This window comes from Patiria miniata, unplaced genomic scaffold, assembly GCF_015706575.1.
Source record: "Patiria miniata isolate m_02_andy unplaced genomic scaffold, ASM1570657v1 HiC_scaffold_9, whole genome shotgun sequence".
NCBI classification, from domain to species: domain Eukaryota; kingdom Metazoa; phylum Echinodermata; class Asteroidea; order Valvatida; family Asterinidae; genus Patiria; species Patiria miniata.
Genome location: NW_024037076.1, coordinates 26,105,308 through 26,127,016, shown reverse-complemented (window position 1 = coordinate 26,127,016; position 21,709 = coordinate 26,105,308). Strand labels below are relative to the sequence as shown.

Here is a 21,709-nt window from a genome sequence, read left to right as displayed (position 1 = left end):
TTGTCAAATTTTGATTTTCACATTTAGGCTTAGTTTGTAGGGTTTTTTTGCTTTAGAAGCATACTCACCCTCTTTATAGGCTAATCAGAAAGTGCTGCCTTTTTCAGGTGTCTATTTTTCGTGAAATTTCCAGATTCGTTTGCACATGTTTGCGTATCAAAATTTCAACATGAAATTTCACGAAAATTAGACATCTGAAAAAGGAAGCACTTTCTGACAAAGTTCGACATGTTTTTGTACATTGTGGAAGTGTGGCCTTTATTTACGGAGGTAGGCCAGTAAATTGGCCACATTTATGGGGCTAATTTTGAACATGAATTGATGAAAATTTACTCATATTTATAAAAATACAATAAACTGCATAATTCGTACTAAAAAGTACTTGTCTGGCTATATACTAATATAGGTTAGTATGACAAAATAGATACCTATATTCCCATGTACATATATATATATCTTTAGATGTAAACACCAGTTACTAACCCAGCAACCTATGAAATAATATTCACAAATACCTAGGACAGTTTACTTATTCCTATTGGTCGAGTCACGTACTGAAATCGCGTACTGATGTGACTGCATTTCAAACAATGCAGTCACATCAGTACAGGATTTCAATAAATTTGTTGAACCACGGAACCCGTGGTCAGAGTGTTTTTAGTGTGTTTTCTGTACTAGCACTTTTCTTCAAAATGGTACGATGGATACACATGAAACTTTCACCAAATGTGTCCAAAATACCAGCCTATAACATATCTCACTTGCACTTGTTTTGATAATTGCTACATATTTTTAATATTTTCTTTAATTTGGGTCCAGATGATTCTGACTCGCCCTGTACATCATATGTAACAACCACAATCTGGAATTTGAAAAACTTGTTACGAATTTCGTAATTGGAACAACTGTACAACAGGTCGGCCCTTTGTTTTGTCCATTTCTCCAGACGAACAAGAAAGTTCTTCCAAACCAGCTCTCTGAACCAAAATCACAGAAAGAATATTATTGCTTACTGGTTGGTTTTTATTGCTTGAGCCAACGGGAAGACTGAACCAATACCCCAAAAGGACTCTGCATCTTTGAGGGAAACTTTACTTTCCATTATTTACAATTTTTTAAGATGTAAACACCGTTACAAGTATGTAAAAAAACCTTTACCGTGTTCTTGAATCTTAATATTATTAGTAAGCCCACCCCCCAAAAAAATACAGTAACATGCAAAGTCCAGCACGCACTTATCATGAACATGTGAAGTGAATTTTGATGTCGTGAAACTTTTGTGATAAATTTTGTAACGTTTTGCAAATTTGCAGAGCATACTACAAACAAGCCTTCATACTTTAGTGAAAGCGGTTAAGATCAACCTTATTACTTGATAGTTCTGTGACAGAATTGATTCATAAATGCCTTAGACAGTTCACCCATTTCTATGGGTCGAGAGGCCGTCACGTGGATGGTTTTAAACTGTTGATAAAACACCAACTGGTTTTAAGACACTTTATTCCTGCACCGCTGCATTCTGCGCCACATCGCGTATATACGCCCGCCAATCTCCATAAAAGGAGATTTTTAGCACTACCCTTACAGAAAATTTAGCTTGCGGCAAGCTAGCCGCAAGCTTGCAGGGAGCTTGCGACTAATTCTGCAAGCAAAGTACAAGCTCGTTGCAAGCTTGTGATAGCCGGCAAGCTTGCATGATCGCCTGCAAGCTTGCTACTTAGGTTCAAGCTTGCCGCAAGCTTGCGTGATATCCTGCAAGCTTGCGGTAAGCTTGTGTGATAGCCTGCAAGCTTGCGTGATAGCCTGCAAGCTTGCGTGATAGCCTGCAAGCTTGCGTGATAGCCTGCAAGCTTGCGTGATAGCCTGCAAGCTTGCTTGATGGCCTGCAAGCTTGCGTGATGGCCTGCAAGCTTGCGTGATGGCCTGCAAGCTTGCGTGATGGCCTGCAAGCTTGCGTGATGGCCTGCAAGCTTGCGTGATGGCCTGCAAGCTTGCGTGATGGCCTGCAAGCTTGCGTGATGGCCTGCAAGCTTGCGTGATGGCCTGCAAGCTTGCGTGATGGCCTGCAAGCTTGCGTGATGGCCTGCAAGCTTGCGTGATGGCCTGCAAGCTTGCGTGATAGCCTGCAAGCTTGCGTGATAGCCTGCAAGCTTGCGTGATAGCCTGCAAGCTTGCCTGATATCCTGCAAGCTTGCCTGATATCCTGCAAGCTTGCGTAATAGCCTGCAAACTTGCGTAATAGCCTGCAAACTTGCGTGATAGCCTGCAAGCTTGCGTGATAGCCTGCTAGCTTGCGTGATAGCCTGCAAACTTGCGTGATAGCCTGCAAGCTTGCGTGATAGCCTGCAAGCTTGCGTAATAGCCTGCAAGCTTGCGTGATAGCCTGCAAGCTTGCAGCAGGCTTGCCACATGACATGCTGGCTTACTCTTATAGCTGCATGGTTGATGTAAAATCAAGATTATCAGCGTCCAGCTCCACAGCTGGTTTTAAATGTACTTGTTTAAAACTGGCCAAGCACATATTTATTTCCTTAATAGTAACTCATATCCAGTTGTTTCATAGCCTTAACACTGCCCATATATATGATAATCTCCTTTTTTTCCCCATTCAAATCCTGAAAACCTAAGTTACCAACGTGTCTAAACAGATGACGGCCATCATGTAAGCACCACACCTCTGTAAACGCACATCCCTTTGGTCGACTCCAGCAGAGCCGGCCAAATGTGCTCCTTGACTCGCGCGCTCTTGCGGTTGGAGCCCGGGACCCTCTGGTGGAGCGCCGGGTCGAAGGATCGCAGCTCGAAGTCGATGACGTAGGGGGCGCTCTGGATGGACAAGCGCCAGGCTAAGCTGACGCAACTCGTGACAAACTTCTTGAATGCGGCAGAGATCTGCAGGATGTCAACGTGCTCCGTTATCTCAAAGAGTTGTTCCATTACATCCTGGGGGGAAACGAGATAAGGAACGAAGGTGATTTTTTTTTTCATAGGCTTAATAAAGTTGTAGTATGGGCTTTGTGCGCCAACGAAAGAGGGCACCCTTTTACCTAGCAACGACGTCCCATGGGCGGGACATTTAGCTGGTTGACGCGCACCGTTCCTTGTGTGTGACGCACGTACACCAGGGGATTTGTACTATGGACATGCAGTGCATGGTACAGCCGCGCTGCACGTCGCGGCAAAATTGCAGTCGGGCAAGATGGCGTCGGTCGGTCACCCCCAACTGTTCCTTCTTTGCCGGTGAGGGGGTACTTGTGAACGGAGCGGATAGTGTTGTTGTCAAGTACTGCCAAGTAGTTGGATTACCGAGTACCATTCAAGTCCGAGTACTTTGCCAACCGAGTACAAGTTACCTAACACGAAGATGGGTTTGTGAACATTCCTACGTTCGCGAATCACACGGAACGTCCCTCCCAGGTATTGTATTTTCCCAAACAACATCCGTTTCCCATCTTCCGATTGGCCCGTTACATGCGTATCTAATACCTTGTTCTCCACAACACAAACCCAAGATAGGCTTTACGTCTTGTGAGAAATGTTCCTTCCTCACTTTTATTCTTTAAAAGGTAAAATGAGAACAAGTGAAAAACACTCACTGGGATTCGAACTCGGATCCCCTGATTCGAAGTCAGGACTACTTCCAACCAGTCCACGAATCAGCTGCCAATCGTCGGTGATTTAAACACTATTATTCCTTGTTATATAACTTATTCTTAAAGCCCTGGACATCATGAATATGCATAACGCAGAGAGTCAGAGCGCCCTCTTTTGATACTGTCGGATCTCGTTTTTAGAAAAAATAATTCTCATCCCTCCCACCAGGTCACAAATCTCCTGAGCTCTCTTTGGTTCTGTTCACGCATGGAGTGCTAATGTCTTGGAAGATATTTTAGTACTACTTCGCAATTTGTAGATGTCTCACCGTGATCATGGGAGTAAGATCGAAGCTGTCCCCCATCTTGCGTAGATGTTCCAAGAGCTCCACCTGTGACCGGTTGTCTGGCGGGATGTCCATAGTGTAGCTGCTGACGCTCTCCTCGTCGTCCGTGGCCGGGATAAGAAGCATGCGAGCCCTGGCCATGTGAAGCTCGTGGACGGTGGTCTGGGCGCTCTGAAATGCAAACTGGGGGTTGGAGAGACAGAAATCATTCCCTTTATAGGATTCAAAACATTTCAGGATTTTTAAAATTCTCAAGATTTAAAAAATGCCAAGATTTGATATTTCTCACATTTAAAAAAAAGAAATTCTCAAGATTTAAAAAATTGCAAGATGTGAAATTTTCCAAGATTTAAAAACCCCAAAATCTAAAAAAATCCCAAGATCTATAAACAAAATCCTAAGATCTGGAGAAAAATGAAAGAATCCCTGAAATTTTTTTTTTAAGAATGACGAAGCAATATGGCAGGCTGGTGTTATGAGAGTCTGGTAAACACTGTCAAAGTTACAATAAATAACTGGTCCCCATTATTGTGTTTTAGAACTATTTTCTAGGCTTTGGGGAAACCTTCCAATTGCTGGGATGACATGTTGTTACAAAGAAAGAGGAGAAACTTTAAAAAGCCAGATGACATTGAAAACATACCACAATAACTGAGAAAAGCAAAGCGTCTTTGTCCTCGGGCGGGATGGTTAGACAAGTCCAGGCAACAGCCCGCTGTTCGGAGTACAGTTTGTCGTAGTGATAGAGTAGATCACCGGTCACGTGACGGATCAGATTCTTGGGCAGATGGCGGTTGGTGTGGGTGTAGCTCTTCTTCTGCTTCTTCACTTCGCCGTTCTTGCTCAGCCGGTTGTCTGGCACCTCCTTGAGGCTGGATGCCTTAGGTTGGGTAGTCGGGGAGGAGGACTCCGGGATGGGCCTCAGGTGAAGCTGAGCAGAGAACGTGGCCGATTTTGCTTTCTTGGGAGAGGCGGGCTTGGGTTGATGATTGGTCTGCGTAGGAGGTTTGGCCTGCTCCTGGAGGTCTGTTGATGGTTTTGACTCCTGGTGGTCCATTGGTGGTTTCTGCTCGGTTGGAGTCTCCTGTTTTTCAACAGGCTCTTCTGGAGGCTCATCATTGGGCTGCGATGGTTCGGCGGGAGGCTTCTGATCCTGAGAGGATGGAGATGATTGTTGGTTGTTCTCCTGGACTGCCGTGTCCTGAGACTGCTCAGCAGGCTTTGCCTGTTCAGATCCTTCCTGCTGTTCAAGGGAGGGGACTTGTGGTTCTGGCTTGGCATGCTCTTGCTCGGCTTGCTCCGGGTTCTCTAGATCTGGTTTGGCTTGCTCTAGCTTGGCTGGCCCTGGCTTGGCTGGCTCTGCGATACCCTGGGACTGCTCAGCAAGCTTTGGCTGTTGAGATTTTTCCTGAAGTTCACCAGATGAGACTTGTGGCTCTGGCTCGGCTGGTTCTGGCCCAGGCAGGTCAGGCTTCAGAACAGGATTCGACGGCCGTTTAACTGGAGGCGGGGATGTTTCCAGTTCAGCTTTCAGCTTTAGCTCGATGGAGGCCCTCTGCTGCCTGACACTGGACTCTGGCAGCTCTTCCAGTGGTACCTGTGCCTTGAAGGAGGACTGTTTCAAGCGCTCTGCTTGCTCTCTAAGAATAGCCTTCTGCTTCTCGACAAAAGATGCCGTCTTTTTAGACCCTGGAGGCAAAGCATTCTCCTTGCTAGACGAAGACGGAGAAACTGGCTCCAGAGGCGAAATCGGTGTCAGGGGTGACATTGGAGATTCTTGTGAAACTGGTGAAACTGGTGGAACTGCCGCTCCTTTGGAAGTAGGAGATGGGGTTACAGTTGGCTCTGGGTTGGAGAATTGCTGTGGGGCTGGAATCGGTTCGGGGAATGTTGTCAGTACCTGATCTGAGATGCTACTGCCACCATCGGTAGGAACAGAGGATTCCTTTGCTGAAGACTGTAATGGTGGCTCCTCCTTTGACTCCGATGTTCGCTGAGAGAATACAGTTGGACCTTCTTGAGCAGCAGGACCAGGTGAAAACACTCTGTAGAAAAGAAAAATTGCAAACGCATAATTACATTGTCAAAAAAATATTAAAAGACTACCCTGCTAAATCCAGCAGAGTCCAACGGTTACTTCCTGCTCAATCTAACAGAATCCAACTGTGCCTAATGTTTAGTTGTCTGCTGGATCCAACAGAGTCCAACAGGCTTTATGCTGCTTTATGATATACCGATATACCGCGGTAGTTGGATCCTGTTGGATTCCGCGGGTTAGGGTTAAAATGTACTTCATCTCATTTCTATAAACTGCTTCTTCTTTTCCCGATTCCATGAGGTAACCAGATGATAAAGGGGTTGAATAATGTTAGCAGTGCTCCCCAGATGTATAAAAAATATTGTGCCATTACTTCGTTACCCCAAAACCTGTCCTATACATGTGAATCTGCATGTAGGATTGGCTCCGTCTGCAAGTACCCCCTCAATGGTAAGAAAGGGAGAGTTGGGGGAGATCACTGGGACATTTGAACGCATTGCAGATGGCGCATGACACTCCCGCGAAGACGCTTTGTGCACATTCAACGTGGGTACTTCGCACTACACGTGTGAATCAGTACGCGCACGCGTACAGTGTGTCCAGTCCATGGGCTCTCAAAAGTGGTAAAAAAGCGCCCTCACTGTGCATGCATTGCACCCATATTACAATGTGTGTTGTTTATAGCCACGATTTTATGTTTTTAATGTTAAGGTTTTCAGGGAGCCACCACATCAGGTCATAGGAGATGACAAAAGCTGTAACAGGAAAAAAAAAAAAACCTTTGCTGCTTGCAGAGGGGTTTATCGTATAAGCCCCTGAACACCCCCCCCCCCCACATTATTGCCCCTCCCCCACAAGTCTGGCTTCGGACTCACTCCTCGTTTGCAGATTCTGTCTCTCTGCCATTCATCGATTCCATCTCCATGGTAATCAAGCGCAGCGTCTCCTTGAGTTGCTCGTTCTCCCGTTTCAGCTTCTTTTCGCTCTCGGCCAGGCGGTCGCGGTCCCGCAGCGCGTCCTCCAGTTTCTGGGCCAGGCTGGGGCCCGCTTTCAAGATCTCCTTGTCGGATGCCTGCGACCTCTGACCTCTGGGCTTGATGGACGCGTAAATAACTTCCGGGTCGTCTTTGGATTCAGCTTTGATCTCCTTGTCGGATGTCTGCGACCTCTGACCTCTGGACTTGATGGTCGCGTAAATAACTTCCGGGTCGTCTTTGGATTCAGCTTTGATCTCCTTGTCAGATGCCTGCGACCTCTGACCTTTGGGCTTGATGGACGCATAAATAACATCCGGGTCGTCTTTGGATTCAGCTTTGAATGGACAAGAATAAATAAATATCAAAAAATTGAAAAATGAAAAAAAAAAAATATATATCTCATAAGCAGTAAAAAGAACCCTTCTGGTGAACCAAGTTTACCTCTGAATTGTGTCTTTTTTTTCAGGCATGCAACTTTTCCTCGGATCAGCTGATTTCCTCTTTTTTCACTTCCAATGTGTGCCATTGAAAATAGAAAAACACTGTACAAAGTCTTGGAAAAATTTGAATTTCCCCTTTTTTTGTGACTTCCCAGTTGCATGCCTGTTTTTTTTATAAAGTACATGTCGTTTGAGTGGTGTAGAACAACATGTACTAATTGAAAATGAACAAAGTTGACTAATTTTTTGTATTGCTCTAGAGCCTGTCATTGCCCAACTTATTAAGGTTGATACAAAAATGTCAGTGACTTCAAATTGCTGTCACATTCATTAGGACCCTGCGCCTTACTCCCTAAAGGCAATTGCTTGGAATCTGCCAGAATTCTCCAGAGTCAACTATTTGTTGAGAACCCATCAAATGGCACAATCATTGTTAACTTCAAGGTGCATCAAGACCCATAGTGGCTTGGATCTACTTCCCTTAATCCTGCAGAATCATCCTCAAGAAAAAGTTCTTAAGGTTCTGAGAGGGTAAACCTTAAAAAACGAAAACCCCAACATCCAAAAGGCAAAGAGAGTGTCTTACTCTGAGAGCTGATGGAAGGGGTTTGCTCTCCAGATCCGCCTCCTCCGAAGAAGTGCCTTCGTAGAGCAGCAGGCGAGATGGACGAATCTCTGCTCCGTGGTTGGCTGATACCGCGGCGTTCCAACTGGCGACGGCCAATAGCTATCAAGAAATGACGGGAACTACATCGTTATACTTTCAAGTAGTTAACCTACTAGTCACTGCAACGCCCAAAACCGCCTGGCCTATTACTCCCAGTAGCGCCCAAAACCGCCCGAGTGTTCTTTGGTTTGATGGATTCGTCGGAAAAAAAATTGGCGTAATGCAATGTAGCATAAGTGCAGTTAAAGATTCTGTTAACTCGTTGTGTACAAAATCAATTTCTCTAATTGCACAGAATTTTTCGAGTCCGAGTGCCAAAGTTCCCAAGATTGGGCCAAGTTCGGGCAAGGACCATTAGTCGACTAGTGGTTGATTTGTGACGTACCTTAGGCCTGCGCACTGATAGCAACGTGCGAACGTCTCTAGTCAAACGCTGGTCAAAATGTCATCGCAAAACTTCTGGATCCTGGCTCTCTGCTAGCGTTATGAATGCGCGCGGCTATTGGTTACCAGCGATGCAACCAACCCCAGTAGGCTGGTTCCAAATAGTCGACTAGCGTAGTCAACCACCGTCGACTAGACAGAGTTCGGGCAAACGTTAGTTAACCATTGGTCAACTATAGTCCTTGCGCGAACTTGGCCCTGGCTTTGAGTTATTTTCTTAATAGCGCCCTCTGCTGCCAGGAACAAAATCTGCACAGTCTTCGACCAGGACTAGCACATATGAGTCACAGGGAACTTGAAGTGAGACATCCATTCTTTTGGCAGTTCCGGTTTTATCCTACAAGCTTTTGTTTTCCTACCTGGTGAGGAGCCAGACATTTCACGGATTCGCGTCATCATCGTCTTGAACTCCTGGCTTTCCTCCACGCTATCCCGGCGGGGCCTGGAGATGCTTCCGCGGTCCACGGAACTGGTGCGAGAGCGCGGCCTGCCAACGGGCTCGCTGATGACGACAGACTGTCGGTTCCCGTTGCGACTCGATCCGCCGATCTCCAAGGAGTGGGACCGTCGGTGGCTCTTCCACCAGCGAGATCGCTTGTCTGGAATCTCCTCGCCGGGAAGGCTCAGTTTGTCGTGGCTGCTCTCGTCGGCCGGTGGGTTCAAGATCTGCGCAATGGTTGATGGGACTTCCTGCATATCACTTTCGTCTGTAAGGAAATTTTAAAGAAAAGAAATTGGGAATGATTTCTTTTTTCTTTCTTTTTTGGCAATGAGCTTACTTTCTTTTTGAACATCCCAAAGAGCCAGCCTATGGCTCCGTGCACCAGCAAAAGAGGGCGCTTTTTTACCACTTTTGAGAGCCCCGTGGATGGAAAACGGCGTGTTTGTACTGTACTGGTTGGTGCACGAACATGGGCGTCGCGAGGGGTGGGGCAAGTGGGGTCGCTTGAGATTTGACAGTCTTTTTTTCTTGAATCGGTTTAGTCAACAATTATGATGGCCATAGTTATTTTTTGTACATTGATATGGAGGTATCGTCATGGACTTTTGAAAGAAATTTGCATAATTTGTGCCAATGTACTCATCTAAACTGTCTGTGATGAGAATATAAGATTAAACGACTCGAAGCTGAAACACTTCACATACTGAAATGTACCAGAAATAAAGATTGTGCGCTAGTTTTTTTTTTTTCACTTTTGATTCAATATGTACATTGGTAAAGTTGCAGAAATTTTGAGACAAAAAAGTAGAGTAATATCAATTGAAAGAAAAATCACATTTAAAGGGCCATTGTAATGTAATTTTTTAATGCAATCCTTAAAAATGCACCTTTGTGTCCCATTTATCCTTATTTTCAATTATGATTTTTCCATTTTCAAGGGCATTTTGGTGCCTTTTTTGGGTCTCTATGCTAATGCGAATTTCTATATTCATGAGCAAAATTGTGACGTCATTTCAGGCAGAAATTTCAATGTTACAGCTATTTCTGCACCAAAAGTTGCCCGAACTTTGGATACTTTGCTGTTGAATATTTCCTTTTCTTTGGTGATTCGTTGTTGTATCAGTACATGGGTAGTCCAATAAGCAAACTTTTCTCACAATGTTTTCAATGAGCAAATTTTTGGTTTCACATTTTTCAACAGAAAACTCATGAACTCAACAGTGTCTTCCTGAAAAATGACATCACAGCAACAGCGCGCTCAGTTGTCTGGAAAAGCATGGACAATTTAAATGTCTTAAGACGTGCACTTTTCAATAAAATTAACCAAAAGGGGGTTTCAAATAGTTTTCATACATTTAAGAGGAGTAGAAAGTTGCACAAAATATGTTCCCAAGAAAAATTCATTGCATGGACCCTTTAAAGTACTTCTACTTGGCTAACTTTGCTAAAATGTCACTTTTGGTAGAGGACTGTAACCACATACAGAAATTCAAGTCCTTTTACAATTTTCCAGACACAACACTTGAGGACAATAATATTCCCATGGCTGTTTTGATCTTTTGATATGACTCAACCGACCACTGACGTTGAAATGTTCACATGCTGTGTTATCCATAATCCAAAGTGCATACAACTATGATGCTTTGTGGTGTGTAGCCATGTTCTTTCAATTTGAACGTGACATTTGGGTGTTCTTTTATAAGGAAGTTCAACAAGAAAAACATTGTAAAATGATATTAAAAAAAAAAACCTGCGACTGGAACCTGTCGTGAGAAAATAAATATGCCTGTTTTCAAAGTAATATGGGAAAGTTTCTTTTAAAGAAAATAAAATTGCTGTAAACAGCACGATCTTGGAGTTTACAGGAATATAACACCATGGTTATAATGTTTGTATGTAAGCTTTATTAACATTAAAGGGAAAATACAACATTTGCAAACATCGAAAAATAAAACTACCAAGTTGTTACGAAATACCTTACTAGGATGTTTGTAAATGACAGTCTAAAGCATCCTGTAAAATTAGGGCACCTGGTGTGAGGTCATTTTCAAGAAAAATGGTACTTTTGTATACATTTCCAACGGTGGTCTGCCGACCACCGTTGGAAAAACCTAACTTTTTTTCAACAACTGATCCAAATTTACCTGTTTTTTTTTCAGTCCAAATTTTGTTTGCTATTGGTTCCATGTTCATGAACAGGTGCAGGCCAGCTAGACTGGTTCCTTTACCTTACAATTTTCCGGCATTTTTGATCCATTTCATCTTTAGTGGAGTCAGGGAACCAGAATACTTGAACATTTTTGTTTTTCTTGGTTTTCCAGCATTTTCGAACGCAAAACTTCAAACATGTAAGTGCAACGATATTTGATCTATTATACTAACCCCCCAAATAGTTCATTTCTGAAAATTACAGCGAAAGCCAATAATGTACATTCCCTTTAAGAGCTAGCTTTCAATAGAAATTACTACAGAAGAAGCAAACAAAATCTTTAAAACAATACTATAACTTGATTCTACTGTAAAGAACACCTGGCTAAATACACCATAACATTTTGACAAAAGAGGCAACGATTCGTAAAACTAAATGTGATTCAACAAGATATATAACAGAGCAGTTTACATAAATGCCATTTCAAATCAAAGTTAAAAAAAAAAAAAAAAATGTAGATGTACTAGTTTCCATTGTAGTAGAGTCTTTGTCAAAGTTAAATTGAATTCATACGTGACAATTTCATATTTTTTTTTCAAATCATGTATGAATGTCATTTTTTAAGGGGGTCGTAGTAGACGGAAATTATACAAATCCTCGGTGTTTACGGTGGACAGTGACAATTGAAGCCGCTCATGCCTGCTTGGAGGTTCCAGATTTCCCACGTTCAACACAATCAGAGTGATCAAAAAGCTTGCATAATGGATTGCGGGCTGACAGCTAAAACCACAACCGTAAACAAGCGTACACGCCAGACTTTGCGACAAAAGAATCCTCCCAAAAAAAATGGCTTTTCAGATTTCGAAACTTCAGAAGGCAACATCAAGGACGTGCGTTCTCAGTGACGTTAGAAATGAAAGGACAATAACTGGCGACCGCTCAACTGTGAAGGGGACACACAATGCCTCGGGGGCTGCACAATACCGGTGCTCTGTTCGCAAATTGCACATTTTTGCGTGAGAAAACTTTTGCCAAGGGCAAAAGTTGTTCATGCGTGGGGAAGATCGAGGTGCCTGCCCCGTGTTTTCCCACAAAACAAACACTGGGTTGTTTCGATCCGTGCAAAAAGGGGAAGTACAGGACAAATGGCCTGGCACTGGTCAACAGTAATATATCTTGGTCAGTTGTCAAAAAAGGAAAAAGGCGGTTAAATTTTATGCTCCCAAACCCTCACCAACCAACAAAACAGTTTACGATTATTTTGTGCTTGATCAATCAATCTTTTTTCAGTTCAGGTTTCAGCTTATCAAATTGCTGTTATTGCAAATGCTAATTTTCAAGTTCTAACATGTCAGTAGTGCAGCATGGACTTGTATCCGGTGGCCGGTCTATGGTAATTTACCACGGAATGTTCGCACAGTGATTCTTCTCAAATCTGCCTAACAAGCAGTGGCGTAACTTGGGGGGGGGGAGAAGGGGACGTCCCCCCTCCCGTTTTAAACTCTTGAATTAGACCATGGACAAACTAATCCCTCCACCAACAAGGTGGAGCGATGTTGAAGCTGATTATTGTCACGCACACACAAAAATGAGTCTAGGTAATGTTCTAAATAATTGTTCCCATTAAAAAAGTGAGTTCTGTATAACATACTAGCAAGCACTTTCAGTACAACTTTACTCAAATTTGTATCCTTGTGAAGACATTGCTTTAGTCTGGTGTGCAAAATTGTGAGAGGGTCGAGCTATTTTCAAAATGCTCCTATTTCAACCAGAATTACTTGCCTGGGTTGAAATTCCGACCGAATATTCCTTACATAAAATACTTTAATTTGTGATGGATAAGTATACCTTGGAAATACCTACTTTTTGAGTAAAATCTGTATAGCTATTTCGTGAAATCCTTGTGGAGACCTATTCACCTTTAGAAATTGCCTTGTGGAGACCTTTACAATCTTTTGTTCTGTATTATACCCGGGTCTCCACAAGACACCAATTTTTAACAAATTTACAGACTCCATGTAATTCAAAGGCTATTATAGGGACCATCGCCCTCCCATTATACAACCCATTTAATTTATGGAGCCACATTTGCAGCTCATTTCAAGAATTTGTGCCCCTCTTAATCCCCTGCCATCTTTTATTGAAAGGTGAGCCTTTGCAAAACACCATACATTTAGTATGTTTTCCTTGTAGGATAACAATAAAGCAGTTATCATATAAGTTGTGTAAAAATTCCATAAAGATATCTTCATAATTACACATCATGATCTAGAATGGCTGTTATTTAAGAACATTATAGTCAAACAGCTGCATTCAAAAGTTGAAACGAATTCAACATTTCAAGGACAGATTACACCAAGAACTGTATTTTTTTCATCTTTAAGTATGGACAAGGCACCATGAAGCAGTTTTTAATTACTTGCAAGATTTCTTAAGGACCACTAAATTGTGCAATTTAGCCCAAAAATCCGGCTGCAGTTTATGTGATTAGAAAACTTTGACAAGATTTAAAGTAGAAACTTTATTCATCTTCCGTTGTTAGCATACTAACATCCAACTATACAGGAAAATGTCATGAAAAATCCTGACTGTATAGTTTGACTTTTATTGACATTTTATTGCACATCAAAGTATGGAGCTCGGCATTCTTGATGCCATTAGTAAATGCGTTTATAAATCGAGTACGAAATACAACCCTGTTTATGTTCTGTAAATAATCCTCAATTCAGGCATTACTTGGCTAGATTTAGATGCTCAGCTTATAAACTGCTTGTAGAAACTGGAAGGTATACTGGTTTAGAATTCAACCAACGTATTTGTCCATACTGTCTGGAAGATGTGGAAACAGAAATGCATTTTTTAAGTTCCTATCCAACGTTCAATTCTTTAAGAAAAAAACAAAACATGTATGACACTGTTGTAAAAGAATTGCAGAGTTCAGTATTTTATCTGACAAAAGACAACTTTATCTTTCTCATGTCATCTAAGGGTCCACTGGGAGACTCCCAGACATAAAAAAGTGAAATATCTACATATTAAACCCCCTGAAGGACAATAAAATTGTCCAATCTTTTTGATAACTGACAGTGATCAGACATAGAAAGGGACATATTTGCATATCAAAAACTCCTCAAGGCCATCAAAAGTATATTCTGATCATTTTGATAGATCGCTTTTGATCAACAGGATCACAAAAGACGGAAGCGACACACAATAATGAGGTTGACCCTCTGCAGGGGTAGACCTCGAAATCGGGTGGAATAGAAGTCTGGCCCGGCCGAGTTTGGTGCGTTCTATTCTTCGGTTCAGCTGGCCCTTGCACCTTCTTGTGAAGCAAACACACTTTATTATAAGTACGTAGCACCGGTATCACATATACAGCAGAATCTCTTGTGGACCAGAAATTAAACTATTGCAATATATGCATCAAGACACGAAAAGCAAACCTGTTTTAACCCCTTTGCAATGGGCCCATAGTGAAAAAAAGAGTGAAACATCCACTTTTTAACATCAAAAACAAAACTCCCAAACTGTTTTGAAATACCTTATTGAACTGTTAGTGAATGACAGTCTAAAGCATCCTGTAAAATCATGGCACCTGGTGTGCTGACATTTTAAAGAGAGGCGGTATTTGTATTAATGTCCAACGATGGTCGGCCAACCATCGTTGGAAAAAAACTGGCTTTTTTTCTTCAAATACCGCTCCAATTTACCAAATTTAGTTAGTCCACATTTTGTTTGCAATCGATTTTACAAACCTACGCACGGGTACAAGCCAGCTAGACTGGTTCCCTGACCTTACAATTCCCCGACGTCTATAAATTACTCTGTTTTATCTGAGGTGGGGTCTAGAAACCAGACTACAGGAACATGATTTTTGTTCAATTGGTTTAACCAGCATTTACAAACACAAAACTTTGAACAGGTCATTGTCACAATATTTGCTATAAAACACTAACCCCCATTCCATCCATTTCTGAAAATTACAGCAAAAGCAAATATGGAATATTCCCTATAAAGGAGCCATGTGGGCAAGTCTTTTTAGGGTGTTTTTTTTTCTACTCTTTTAAATTAAGAAAAAAGCTTGGAGACAAAGTTTTTGAGATAAAACATGTTTGTTCTGGTCTCAGTAATCGGATTGCATCTGATTTCTATCTCAGCCTGTTTTATTTCTTAAAAGTTCTGTCATCAAGAGACTCTGAAAGATAATTGTAATTATTTATTTTTTGGATTTTTCCTCTTGTAAATTCAAACGCAAGGTTCACCTTTGACTGGCCATACCAATTAACCCTTCAGCACAATGAACACCATCCAGGAAGCTGACAAGGTTATTTGAAAACGGCAGATCATCTGAAAGATTTAACCCTAATTTAATCTTAAAACCCTTTTCAATGCTTGGGTCCTTGTGGGTTGTAAGCTACTTATCGTCTTCAACATCTGTACCAGAAGCAACACACACAAAAAAACATGTCAAGCTGTATTGAGCTTTCAATGAAAAATCCATTAAAGTGAATGCAAGTTTACAGTTAAAAAAAAGAAACCCCCAAAACGAAGCTTCTATCACAAGATGATACTTTGTTGTAACACTGTTTCTGTCAAGCACAGAGTACCAATACTTCAATTGTTTTTAAAATACAAGAAACTTAATTGACCCAGTGGTTCTTGGGGGAAAATTTAACAACATTTGATGAAAGATAACTTGCAATAAGAGTTTACTTTGTTTTTTGCTGGAGTTATGCTTTGCTGTACTCGAGATGAGGAACTAAAATCCTGATATTTCTCTTTTGTTATTTTATACACCCCCACCTTAAAAAAAGAGGAAACAAATAGCCTTATTTACCCCAAGGTGCACTTTCAAAACACTGATCAGGGTTGCGATTTACTTATGATACATTGGCGAATAAAGTAAAGTTTGTCTCAATATGTGTGTGTAAACACATAGATTTACATATATGATCAATAAGAAATATTAAATTCAAAAGCAGAAATTCAATACAACTCAGTTTCAACTGTCAGATAATCAAAGTGTCTAAAAGTCACTATAAAAAAATATTTAATAAGACACGGCAAAAAAAAAGAGTGAGTGTATAAAGTACTTTAATTTACACTTAAGTAGAATCCAAATTCTGGGGAGAAAAAAAAAATTTAAATCATGACAGAATACAATGAGTGTGCAGGCTCCTGACAAGGTTTTCAATTCTGCAACTGTTGACCTGGGCTTAAATTTACTACAAAAGAACAACCTAGAACCAGGATGAGATTTTACTTTTGAATAATTCTTTGCATATGCCGTGATGCAATTACAATGTGATTACAACCATGGCAAGCCATTCCATAAGCTTTTCAATATGTCATCAGCACAGACAGCCATATCTCTCTCTCTCTTGATTTCAAAAGACCCAACCATGCAAGCTTGCACTCATCATAAGAAACCACAAGATGCTATTGTGAACGTGTTTACAGGCACAGCTGACAATGGGAACAATGATGTTCGAGTTTGAAAAAAAGTTAGCTCACCAGGATGTCAATAATATCATAACTAATCATATTCTTTCTCAAGGTTGGAATGAGATATATTGACAAGCGATGACTAGTCATTTGCCGACATTTTGAGTTATGATTTTCAGTGAATTCAATCTTTTTGTCGGTCCAAATATGAGGAAATAATTATATTGTTCCCAGGTGCAGGAACATATACACGGGGTGAGTCAAAAAGAAAGTGACCGAATTTCAGAAAATTTTTTTTTTAAATATGCGACTTGCTCCATTTTCATAAAAATAACATAGGTTTAAAGAACATGTTATTGACTAGTATCTGTGAATTTGCATACTCTATTCCAACTTATGTCTGTTTGTCAAAATAAAATCACAAAATTCAGCTGTCCACCACTGATCGTTTACCGTTTTACGAACTGACGAATACCCATGGTATGAATAAACAAGAAAATGCAAAGGAAAACATACAAAAATCGCCATCAATATTTTAGAAAAAGAGTTGACTTGTTCCTCATACTCAAAACAGAAAATCTGACAGTAAAAAAATGTTTCAGTCTTGACTCAAATGATTAAAATCTCATTTTTATTAGAATGCTTGTGTGTAATCTGTAATTCCAATGGCATTCATAGACAGCTATAAAAATGGGTTCTTTTAGTAAAACGTGCATAACCTCTGATAGCATGGATCAATTTCAGTAATTCTTTTTTTTCTTCAGATGAGTGGAAGAACATGCTCTTTTAAGACATACTTCATTGGTGTATGAAGTTTGAATGCCTTTTAAGAAAAAAAAATTATTAATCTGGGTCACTTTATTTTTGACTCACCCTACATGTATATATGCCAATTTAAAAAAAAAACTCAAATAAAAATCTTCAAATTAAAATCTTCATCCTTTTAGCCATTTCCAATGTGCACCACAGATGCAGTTGTGTTAATACACACGTTAATTTGATTAAAACTACAATAAGCAATTGGAATTCTTCTGAGCATGTCTTTAAAGATTACACCGTTTGCAGTCAAGGGCGGATCCAGAACACAATTTGGGGGAGGGGGGGACATTTTTGGTCCCCCAAAAAGTGGGTAAAAAAAATTACGGTGTGGGGTTCGGGGCCCGTTTAAGAGCCCGGAAGAATTTTTGAATTCTAGATGCTCTGTGGTGCGATCTGAGGCAATTTCTGACCACTTTAGCCAATGTTTTTTTAGGAAAAGATGGTGGTGTACTCATTGTCTGCCTTTATTTCGAGTCACATAAAAAAAAAATGGTTTCGTTTTTTTTTGGGGGGGGGGACCATGGCCCCCTTTGGCCCCCCCCCCAGATCTGCCCTTGTTTGCAGTTGGATTTATCAGAAAGTGATCACAACACAAAACCATTGTGTTCCTTTACTTTTCTTATGTTACCCATGTATATCAAATGTTTGCGTTGGATTAAGAAACACTTTCTGACAATATAATCTTTTAAAAACAGCTTAAGTATTATCCCTGCTTTACAAAGTGGTAATGCTAAGGCCCCTGTTTACATTTGATCTAATAAATTATGTACTTACAACTTAAAATTGAATTTCCGTGAAATTTTTAATATCAGCCTGTTAAATATAATTTTTTTTATCTAATTCTATTTTCCTGGCAATATGAAAGTTATTCACTTTTGCATGAGACATCAAATGGAAATCCACAGACCTTTAGTTATTGAATTACATGTATTTTACAAATTATATATTTGCCACCTGACATAATTTGTCTCTCACTGGGAGGGTTCATTTGCGTGCAAATGAAAATCCTATTTGAGAAGGTTAATTGCAGACCGTCACCCAAACTTGGAGAGAAAAGTATTTTTTTTCGTAAAAACAAAACACACGAACTGAAAATTTGTTGGAGAGAAATAAAAATCTTTTTTTTATAAGGGCATGGAGTATGCAACTTTATAGGGTAATTAAAAAGAACATCTCAAACACCTACATCTATCATGAAAACATGGGATCTCTTGTAAGGGGGGGGGGGTTGATGGTCCACCTCAAAGTATGCTTGTCTTGCAAAAACTATACATGTTTCATTTGACTGGTTTATTTTTACCATGGGTTGAGATGTCGAGTGACAGTATAGTGGTCTCAGTGCAGGCCACAAGTCAATAATTATTCAATGTTTATCCAAACTTTTTAATTGAATGTCTGCTATTTGAAGAAAAAAAAAGGCAAACTTATTACCTGTTTCTGGCTGGACGACTGCTTCCTGGCTTGTTGAATCCTCGGACGCTTCCTGCACACTGAGCATGTCCTCCTCGTCGCTATGGTAACCCAGAGTGGAGTAGGAGCTCTTATCGGACAAGCAGTGCTCGTCAAGCAGCTCTTTGAACATGTCAAGTACTGAGCGCAGGCTCTTGGAGTACTGGGCCAAGAGGGGGACCACTTTGGTGTGGGATGAAAAGGTCTTGATTTCCGACTTCAGTTTCCCGAACGCGAGCAGGGCGCTCTTGTCGTACTCTATCCGGTCTTTGAGGGTGGAGACCAGGGCCGGGAGCTGGGTATTGATGTGGGATTCGATGGCGTTCAGCAAGGCCTTGTTTTTGAACAGGCGATTCTTGACTTGGTTCTCGTTCAGTTTTGTGAGGGCTTGGTGGTTATGTCCCGATTTCTTGTCGCCGTTGACCTTTAGCGAGACCGACTTGCTTTTGGAGAGGTTCAAGTGTTCCAGGGTGTTGACAGCACCCTTGTACGCCGTGATGTTCCTCCCAATCTCCAGCTTCAAGGCGTCATGGAGGGTGATCAGAGACCCTTTCACTTCTATGAGGCCGTGTTCCCCGATTCCCTGCAGGGCCGTGTCCATGAGCTTCTTGCGCTTGTAGAGAGTCCGAATCAGGTCTGGATTCACGTTCAGGACGATCCGTAAGATGTTCATGATGGACTTCTTGGCATCCTCGGGCTTTGGGTGTTTAAAGCCCACACCGCTCTCCAGCATGGACAGGTAGCGCACGACGTGGAAGACCATCACTTCAACCTGGAACTGCTCAATGGGGAAGCTGTCGGCGTCACTGATGAAGAGCCTGGAGTACAAACTCTCCAACACAATGAGAGATTGTGGGATGCGTTCAATGACCATCTCCATGGGGATGTCCATCACGATGTCCTTCAAGGAATCCATCGAGATCTTGTTCACCAGTTGCGAGGCGTCGACGAACTTGCCCTTTTCGACCAGAAGCAGCAGCTGTCTCAGGATGAAGCTGGGGCTGACTTCCTGGTACTTCAGAGGACTGGCCCCTTTGCCTCCGAAGCTGTTGACCCAGGAGGAGTTGCGCCAGGGGCCTGGGAGGGGAACTTGCGATTTCTTGGAACGCCCCTTTTTAGGCCTGCTGACGTCATCATGCTTTGCTGAACTCATGATTGCTGATTTGAGTTAAACTTTCCTTGAAGCTAAACACTGGTGAGAATCAATGGAAAAAGTCCAAACAATCGATTTTTAAAGGAATCTTGAATTATATCAGATTAAGGCAGTGTATAATGGCAACTATAAATCATAATTAACCTGGTCACAGATGTAAATTAAATCTGTCTGAATCAGTGATGAGTACATTTTCAAACAATAACTAAACTATAAGTCCGGTTGATCCGGGGTTTTTTTTTTTAAGAGGGGGATGAGGGCCTTTTTTATTTTTTATTAAAAAGTAGGCTAAAATAGCCATATTTAGTTCATACATTATGTGCATTAAAAAGAGGATGCCCTTTGGTAATTGTCTACTAGTTGATGACCACAAAACCTTCTAAAAGTGCTTATTAAACATTAGTAAAGTTATAAGAAGCATCTGAACTTGAAATGAAATTTAAAAACAAAATTGATACAGCCTCAAAAAAGGAAGCGGGTGGGGACGCTCAACTGGTTTTTTTTAATTGGCCTAAAGTGGAAGTTATTGGTTTTTTTCTTCATTTTCTTTCTTTTTCATTCAAGACAAACACAAAGTTACCAGATTTCAAACAGTTTGTTCTTGACAAGCAATATACCGATGTTGATTGAGTGAATCGAAATAATTGTGAAGTTTTATCAAAATTAAGTCCCTCATTTCAAAAAAAAAAAAAATTAGGTACCGAACGCTTCGCACGCTGCTGATCAAAAAGCATTTTACTTTTTACCATATTTTCGCTTCAAACACGAACAAATTAATGCCATAATGGACATCTGAAACGAGCAAAAAAACGAGCGCATATCCTATACAGTTCGGCACATGTACATATAGAGATCTGCCCTAGAGATCTTACCTCTTGTCTAACCATTCGCATGTTCCAAACTTTCAGTCCACCGCCGCCAACACAACCTCAAGGTGATGAGGAAAAACCCTTTACTTTCGACAATGAAAACAAGCGACACGTCTGCGGTCTTCCGCGGTCCGTAAGCGCACACAGACTGAACTCTTGATCTTACGCGAAACTATACCGGTATATACCGAAACACCTGTGCCAGGTGCACTGTGTACAAAAAATTCACCTGCTGAAACTGAAACGTCACGCAAAACTGACCAATCACGATCTCTTTGAAGTTTCACGGCCCATACGTCATCCCGGCGCGATGTCACGATGCCGCGGCGGCGCCCCGCAACAACAGCAGTGGACAAAAATTAACTTGCATTATAATATTTATCAGTTTATAGCTGCCTCCATTTTTGATCTAAATCTTTTGATCTGAGAGCTTGGAACGTGACCGATTGCACATGCATGAGTGCTGCGAGTTGGAGTCCTCAAGGCCCTCAATAATTGGCTCTACTCTCTTGCGCAAACGGCCATAAAAGTATTGTCCGATGATTTTACGATCGCAGTTCATCTTCCCATTCACGTATACGTGTAGTTTGATCATTTTCACCGTTTCTAACGAGAACCGACTGAGCACGTGCTAGTTCCACAGACTATGATTCTGGCTGTTTTGTCGTACTTTATAGACCGCCAGTCTTTTCTAATACAAGGAAAACAAGGCTTACTTCCCATAAACTTCGTTCCAAAAAAGCAGTCTGTGGCTGAATGCAAACTTTTACTAGTGTCTGCCTGAATGCAAACTTTTATACCCCCAATTATCGTCCCTCTTATAAAACCTATCAGAAACACAGAACTTGCCTTTGTACTGCGTTCAGGACTAACA

At 41.4% G+C, this 21,709-nt stretch overlaps 1 protein-coding gene across 1 annotated transcript; it reads right to left on the bottom strand.

The window, feature by feature from the left end:
* Positions 1-2,230: 2,230 nt before the first annotated feature.
* LOC119720847 lies at positions 2,231-21,039 on the bottom strand. The gene is made up of 9 exons (XM_038190704.1): positions 20,839-21,039; positions 18,796-20,005; positions 8,866-9,213; positions 7,982-8,122; positions 6,854-7,289; positions 5,388-5,985; positions 4,584-5,213; positions 3,923-4,123; positions 2,231-2,943 (listed from the first exon to the last, which is right to left on the bottom strand). The coding sequence occupies exons 2-9, from the start codon at positions 19,964-19,966 to the stop codon at positions 2,659-2,661; spliced, it is 3,810 nt and encodes a 1,269-aa protein (XP_038046632.1). The 5' UTR covers positions 19,967-20,005; positions 20,839-21,039; the 3' UTR covers positions 2,231-2,658.
* Positions 21,040-21,709: the final 670 nt, after the last annotated feature.